Source organism: Trichosurus vulpecula, chromosome 1, assembly GCF_011100635.1.
Source record: "Trichosurus vulpecula isolate mTriVul1 chromosome 1, mTriVul1.pri, whole genome shotgun sequence".
NCBI lineage: Eukaryota > Metazoa > Chordata > Mammalia > Diprotodontia > Phalangeridae > Trichosurus > Trichosurus vulpecula.
In genome coordinates, this window is record NC_050573.1 from 521,239,001 (window position 1) to 521,246,716 (window position 7,716).

At 52.3% G+C, this 7,716-nt stretch overlaps 1 protein-coding gene across 1 annotated transcript; it reads right to left on the reverse strand.

The window, feature by feature from the left end:
* Positions 1–1,918: 1,918 nt before the first annotated feature.
* ORAI3 (ORAI calcium release-activated calcium modulator 3) lies at positions 1,919–6,272 on the reverse strand. The gene is made up of 2 exons (XM_036741094.1): positions 5,654–6,272; positions 1,919–3,914 (listed from the first exon to the last, which is right to left on the reverse strand). Exons 1-2 carry the CDS (start codon positions 5,882–5,884, stop codon positions 3,198–3,200), a joined length of 948 nt encoding a protein of 315 aa, XP_036596989.1. The 5' UTR covers positions 5,885–6,272; the 3' UTR covers positions 1,919–3,197.
* Positions 6,273–7,716: the final 1,444 nt, after the last annotated feature.

Below are 7,716 nucleotides of genomic sequence, written 5' to 3' on the forward strand. Positions count from 1 at the left end.
CGGGTGTGGGGGGTGGTTCTTGCAGAAGTCCCGGGTCGACCCCAAAACCTACTCCCAGCCCCCCTCCCGCGTGGATCTTGTGGCCATTACAGCGGTACTTTTAACCTGGGGGGCGGAACCGTGGGCTCTGCTGCTCGTCGGCCGTGACCTTGAACACACACCTTGGGCAAGCGTGACCACTTGTCCAGCTTGAGTTTTCTGGTCTGTGAAATGGGAATAATTCCCCACACACCTCCCAGGGCCAGTAAGGCTGTTCAGTGTGGCCCAAGTGTGGAGGATTAGGATGGCAAGAACACGGGGTCAAGAGTTGGAATACCTGGACAAAGCAGCCCCCTTCGCTGGGTTTGATGAGGGCACAGTCTCTGGGAACCCCTTGAACTCTCCTTGAATCTTCCCACTTGATCTGGCCTGAGGCTATAACCATTAGGCCCAAATGCCTACCTTGCCTAGCCCTCTATTGTCCAGCTGTTTCCCAACATTAATCCTGATCAAAATATCTATACCCTAGCTCTGCTCCCCTAGCCCTCTATTGTCTTGTCATTTCCATGTAGTCTTCAGCTATTTCCCACCCTGGAGTCTGACCTCATCCCAGTCCCTTCAAGCTCCTCTTTTGACTCTTCCTCAAACCCCTCCTCTGGTCACCCCTGACCACCCCTCAATCCCTCCCACAATCTTTGTGTATATAATCTCCATCTTGCCTCCATGAAGGTGCTCAGATCCAGTCTAGCTCAGATTGATCTGGCCTGCTTGTTACAAGTGTCACAAAGGGTAGGATCTCTTGGGGCAGACCAATATGGCTAACCCTTAATAAACTTTGTCTTTTCCCTTGGCTGAGAAGGCTTGAGTCGAATTCTTTCGGCAGGACATGGTGTGTCGAGCACCCCTCAACCCCAAATCTCTTCAGGTTCACTCTCTCATCTCTTAAAGGGCTGAGACTAGATGATCTCTGAGGTTCTTTTCTCTCTGAATCCTATGACCTTTTGGGAAAAAATGGTGGGATGGCCCCTTGCTCTGGAGGACAGACTAACAGTTTAGGATCTAGAGGAAATGCAATAAAACCTCAGGGAGGGTTGGAGCAACCTGACCTATCCCTGTCCCCCTCCTCCTCCCTCCCACCCCCCCTTGCCAAAAAAGTCTAGAAATATTTTCCAGAACTGTCAATTCTCAGGATCCCTATGTTTCCTCCATTCCCAGTTTCTACATGAAAAGAAGATAAGGCCCAGCATAGACTCCTTATGACAGACCCCCTTCTTAGGCCTCTTGGCATTTGCATTGGGATCAGCCAGGGAATAGGAAATTGGGGGCTACATTCCCCCTCCCCACCCCTGGGCAGAGAAGGGAGGTGCCAAAGACCATCTTGGCTGGAAACCTTGCCCCAGATTCTATTCCCATGGTCATCCTGGCCCTTCGGGTGAGGTTAGGCCTTACCCAAGGGCCCTGTGAGTCCAACCCCCTCCTCTCCAATAACTACCTTTTTTTTTTTTTGGTAGCCCACCTACTCTGACCAGCTCAGCCCATCTATGCCCCACTCCCACCTCTACCCTCCTCAGCTCAGCCCACTTGGAGTTAATCTTTTCTGCTCCTCTCTGAGCCAGGGAACAACTTGGTTTTAGTTTTCAAGACTTGCCATCTTCATAAATCTGGAAGCTTCCCTCTCTGTCAGAACCTGCTGGGTCTTCTGCTATCTCCAAGTAACAGCAATCTCTTTGATCTTTACCCCACTTCATTCCCTCCCTACCAAGGCACACTTCTTTTCTGAAACCCAAACCCCAATTCCTCAGCCTCTGCCCTCATTGCGACACTCTCTACCTTTGCTCCTCAATAACCAGGAATAAATGATCCCACCTGTTGCTCTTTCCTTCCAAGATACAGAGAGCCAGCCCTACACTACCCTCCACAGCCACAGTGATGTGTTCCAAACAAGGTTTATTGTACAAAAAAAAAAGGTACAGTGAAAATTCAGTGTCAGAGTTGATCCAGCATCATTACAGAGGAAGGGGAGGGATCCCTGGGGTGCTCAGTGTGAGGCAAAGCCTATGTGGCATGTGACTGCTGGGATTGGCCAGGACTTTCTCCATGGAAGCCTGTTCCCCTTTACCAGTCCCTCTCCCCTGTTCCAACCCTGACCAGGAGGAGGGAAAGATGGAACTTTGAGAGGGACCTGTGATGTTGGCACAAAGACCAGGAAAAAAAGGCTGTGTTTGGAGGTAAGGCAATTTCTTCTGATGCATCAGAACCATAGGGCAGTACTTACAATAAAGAGGCAACAGGAGGGGGCCCTCCAATTTGGAGGCAATGTTGTGTGACCTAACCCTAGGGCTTCTAAGAACTTGGAAACAAAATGTGAAAGTTGGAGGTCAGCATTGGAGGACCTACCCAAGTGTAAAGGTGAATAACAATTCCAAGGGGTGGGGGGGGAGGGGAGAGGAGATAGGGAGACAAGTCTTATACCCTAAGGAGAACCTACCTCCACCCCACGGCCCTGGAGCTCAAGAGGTAGGACCAAGACTGAACTTGGGCAATCCTGAAAGGCTTCCTTAAACAGCATGCTTGGAGGATTCCTTAGAGATGTCAGCTCTGGCTTTGAGAATTCCTCCAGGAAGCACCAATCTACTGGGAGAGAACCTAGGAAATGGTAGGAGCTAACACTTTAGGAGCAACCAAAATGGGCAGAGCTGCCACCAATACATCCTCAATGATATGAAAATCATCACAGATCAAACGTATGTTTCTCCAAAGAGGATGCCTTTGTGAGGAGGATCTCAGAATATACCAAGCCCCATCACAATAGGCTCTATGGGAAAGGGAAGGCAAGGGAATCGGGGCTCAGTTTAGAGAAAACCAAATGGGTAGTGCTGTGTGTCACTGGGATCTCCCTTAAAGGCCAGCCTGACCTGAGCCTTCCCACTATTCTCAGGGCTTCGGGGCTGAGGGGGAGGAAATCATGTCCCTCTACCTGAGTGCATCCTTCCACTTTGTGATAGGTGGTATAGGGCTCCTCCTCTCGGCCCAGGGCTCCTGGCAGGTGGTTGTGGACCTGGATCAGGCTGCCAGGGGCCTCCTTCCTGGGCCTACCTTGAGGAGACCCTGTAGTTCTGTTGCTGGGGCCCCTTCCAATCCATTGCTGTGATGGCTGCTGCTTCATCTTCCATTTGCTTCTTCCCAAAGCCCTGTTCCTTCCCTTGCTCTCTCCCACCTCACACAGCCTGAAGTTCTCCCTGGAGGCGGCTCAGCTCTTCCAGTTCCTGCTGGTGTCGGTCTGTTTTATGAGCGACCAGAGATCGGTAAAAGTGGAGGGCAAAGGCAACAAAAACCAGGCCCACGGGTACCATGATCACTGTTGAGGCCATTGCGGCATGCCACCCAGGCCCATGTGGTGAGGCCACTGGCCCCTCGCACTTCTGTGGGCAGGTCACAGTTGAAGGCCCAGCTCTGGGTGGCGTTTCCGAGACTGAGGTCACAGTTGGGGGATTCAAGGGGACCACTGGCTCTGTCAGGGATAGTCCAGGACTTGGGCCCATGGAGGTTGGTGCATCAGGTAAAGGGCTCTCTGGACCCCCTGAGGTCAAGGAGGAAGGGATTTCAGGCACAGGGGCCACTGTAGGCCCCCCAATGGGCATGAACTTCACCCAGCCAACCAAGACCACTTCGGCCAGGAAGAGAAAAGTGCCCAAGGCTGTGGAAAAACCCCAGGCCAGCTCCACATAGCGGTGGAGTCGCTGATGGGGAGACTGGTGGACAGAATTGAGGTTGTGGATGTTGCTGACGGCCTCAATGTGGGGCAGCAGGCAGGTTGACACCATGAGGGCGAAGAGATGGACAGCCACCAGCACTGTGGTACAGGCACTAAAAGCCACCAGCAGCCCCGGGGGGTAGTCGTGGTTGGTCTCTAGTTGGACCTCCACCATGGCCACCTAGAGAGGAGAGCAGGGGTTCAGGTTCCTGGTTTCTAACTTCCAAGCCTTCCCACCTAGACCCCCCTGGTAGACTTTACTCCCTTCATATAACCCAGGACATCTAGCTTTCTAGCTGTATTCTTTCTTTGGATCTTCTAGGGTTTACCCAATTACTCTAGAGCTTGATGGAAGGGAAAGGAGAGGGAAGGAGGGCAGGGCTCCAGGTAAGGAGGTAGGAGAAATGTGGGGGGAGGGGAATACTTTGGACCCAGTTATTTTAGGAAATTGGGACATAGCAGATCGCAACAGGTGCTGCTCAAAGATAGGGATCTGGGCCAGTCTCATCAGAGAAAATGCAACCAGAAGCCCTCCCCCGTCCCTTTGATGATCATCCTGGCACTCTGCTGCCATTTCCCTACTTTCTTCATCCCCTTAGCCAGCCCCTCTTTTCCATTAAAATTTTAGTAAGCTGCCTTACAGACTAGAACTCACTCTCTACCCTGGGCTACATTTCCCCTTCTGAACCCAGGCATCAGTTTTCCTGCCCTTACAGGAGGGCCTGGCCCTTTAAGCCGTCACCTCAGCAACATGGCAGCAGGGGCTGGACTGTCTCCCTAGGAGCAAATTTGGGCCTCAGGGCTAAGATTTGCTTTAGCCTTGTTATAGGCCCTACCTACAAGGGTGCCCTATTCTTCTCTGGGGTTAATGTCATCCTGCCCTATCCACATTTTTACCCTTCAGTAACTACTACTCTCCTTAGCAGGCCAAGACTTTCTTTTCCCCCAACACCACCTTCTAGGTTGCCTTGGTCCTCAAAAATTCATCCTGGTCTTTCCCTGAACAGGCAGAAACATGGGGGGCGGGGATGGGGATGGGACAGGGAGTATATGTGACAGCCAGTTTGGATTAACCCTTGGCCTTTCTCTACCTGCCCCCCTACACACACACTTTTCACACCTTCAGATATATAATCTTGTCAAACCTCACTATTTTAAGTGAGGAAATTGAGGCCCAGGGAGGTAAAGTCACTTATGAATTAACGGCAGAGCTCAAACAAGAACCTAGGTTTCCTAACTCCCAACTTTGAGCTTTCTATCTCACTAAACTAACCCCTGAATCTTCTGTCCCTTTCCTTTCATCAGGATGACACTGCTACTTAAGCCTTGCTCCATCAGGTTATGAAGTTCCCCATCTCATTCCTGGCATGGTGAAAAGGATTCTGTACTGGTCTTTTAATCCGGAGATTTGCATTCTATAGACAAACTCACTGGGTGACCTTGGGCTAGTCACTTCTCTATAACTTCGGTTTCCCCAATGATTTCTAAGACCCCTCGTAGCTGGAAAATTCTGCAATGCTGTACCCCTTATCACTTTCCAAAACACGTATCACCCTCCCGATCTGCATTCCAAAGCTTTCTCTTCTCTAATAGCTTCAAACTCCTTAAGCTCTGGGCATTCCCACCCCGTGGTGCTGTTCTCACCCCACAGGAATTAGTGCTTGGCTGTAAGTCAGACTAGCATTCGGTTATCAGCCCTGGCTGTGGAACATCCCTCCCCACTGGCTGAACCACATCCGGATTCTGACTGTTAACACCCTTGTTGGCAGCCTTCGGAGCACCTACTACCCTGGAGCCCTATTGCCCTCCCCATCCAGCACTAACCTTTACTCTACCTACTGTCCTTCCCTTACCTCCTTCCTCCACTGCTACATCCCCAACGATTCCTCACCCCTATGCCTCTAGAAGCAACCTCCTCACCATGGCAAAACCGGAGAGCAAGGCAGATGTTCGGCTGGAGGCCTTGAGTTTGGCTCGGCTGAGGTAGAGGCGGCGCCAGCTAAGGGCCCGCAATGAGTGCTGGCTGGCTCCCATGAGGTCCAGGTAGCCTCGATGCACAAAGTCCCGGTAGGTGGCTGAACCTCCAGGGCTCTCTCCAGCCTCAGGGTTGAGGGGGGCCTGTTCTCCTGCATCCCCCTCTCCTCCTTTCATCCTGGAGTGTCCAGGTAAACGGGGAGGGGGGGAAAGGAGAGACTCCGGGGCTGAGGCAGGGACTAAGCCTAAAGAAGAGAGGCTCTAGGAATTGGACTACCTGCTTCCTAAGAAAGGGAGCAAAGCAGAACCTGCAGATTCAGAAGCCAAGAAGCTATGCCGGCGCAAGGACAGTTCTAAGAATTCAAAGGAAATGGGGGAGCGCCCCTGGGCATCCCCAGTTTGCGGATCAGCTCTAGAAGTGGGGTGGAGGTACGGAAGCAGGGAGAGCGGAGCATCAGAACTAAATGGAGTGAGGATGCTTGGGTTCCCGGAAGGAAGAAGTCAGTTTAGAGCCTCAGGCAAAAGGCCCCAGAGGAGCAGGAGGCGGGAGCCCCAAGGGCTGAGAAGGAGGAGAGGCAGAAACAGGAACTGGATCTAGGGGCGGGGACGGGGGGGGGGCAGCCACATGATGAGGGAGGAGCTGGGGAGAGACCAAATCCACAGTCCGAGTACTCTGGCCCAGAGACCCAGAAATGTTCCAGCACTGAGCTACCTCTCCGGCACTCGGGAATCTTGGTTCCTGGCTTCTTCTTGAATGAAACCAGGTTACTTCCCATCACTCCCCAGCTCTGGCCCTGCATTTCAATCTGAGGAAAATGGGGGGGGGGAGGGATGGACACAGAAACGGCAAGGGTCTGCATCTTAGATACGGCCCCTCCTTTCTGGGTCTGAAGAGTTAAATCTTACGGGACAAAGTCCCATAAAACCAACTCAGTCAGAATCTCAAACTCAGGGTAGAGGATGAGATTGGAGTAGTCTTGGGAAGGGACCGTGTAAATTAGCCAGTCCAGTCTCTCTCCTGCTGGAATCCACTCTACATTCCCCAAAGTGTTCACATTTCCACGGACCAGGAGTTCCACCCAAACTACCCAACCTTTCCACTCCAACAAAGCAGACACACCACAGCCCTCAGCTGGAAGATTTTATGTTTTATAGCAAACCATATTGTACAATTCCGAGATCCAGGGGGCCTGGGGCCCAGCCCAGCTCCCTCCCCTTGCTCCCATTTTCTCCCTTTCCTCTTGTGTGCCCTCATCCTTTCAAATCCTCTCTAGCTTCATCTCCAGACTGTCTCACCCTCCCCCTAAGCCCCCACCCTCCCGGCCTTTGGTCCACCTCTTCCCTCCCTCCCCCCAATCCTTTTCCCTCCCTGTTACCTGAGGTATGTGGTTCACTCTGCCCTCTGCCCTCCCCCCTCTCTCCCAAGTGGTTTAGTCCATGTGGCCTGAGGATAGCCTCCTCAACCACTCCTCCCTTTGGGCCTTGAGGTATCTTCCCCAGAATAAACCCATAGGGTGGAGCTAGCTGTAGAGGACCCCCCCCAGCCACGCCTCTTGGGTGGAGTTTCAGGGGGAGTGGCTGTTACTATAGTGACAGGGATGCATAAGAGAGGAGAGGAGAAAGAGAAAAAAAAACCCTGGAAGTTCCCATGGCAACCTAGAAGGGCCTTTCCAGTTGGGGCACTGGCTTTGGGAGTGTGTCCATTGGTTGCTATTTACATGGCAACCAGGAGTGGCATTTTCCTGGGCAAATGGGATGCAAGTTTCCATGACAACAGAAGGGGTGGAAATAACCAGCTTTGGGGAGTCCCTTCTCCCCATCACTGGCTGTCTGGCCCCCGGGGGAGGGTGGGAGAGGATAGATACAGTAAGAGTAAGACTGGGAATGTCCCAGTCCAAATTGCCAACAACCCAATCCAAACTGATAACTTTCCCACCCCCTTTCCCCTCCCCCCAACTCCCACCTCCCCATCCCCAAAGTCCCCTAAGTTCAAGTAACACTTCAGTACA

Excerpts from the sequence above, each read along its gene's own strand:
- ORAI3 (XM_036741094.1), bottom strand. The coding sequence starts at position 5,884 with ATGAAAGGAGGAGAGGGGGATGCAGGAGAACAGGCCCCCCTCAACCCT. Across the intron at positions 3,915-5,653 it reads TGCTCTCCGGTTTTGCCATG|GTGGCCATGGTGGAGGTCCA; the intron begins GTGAGGAGGTTG and ends TCTCCTCTCTAG.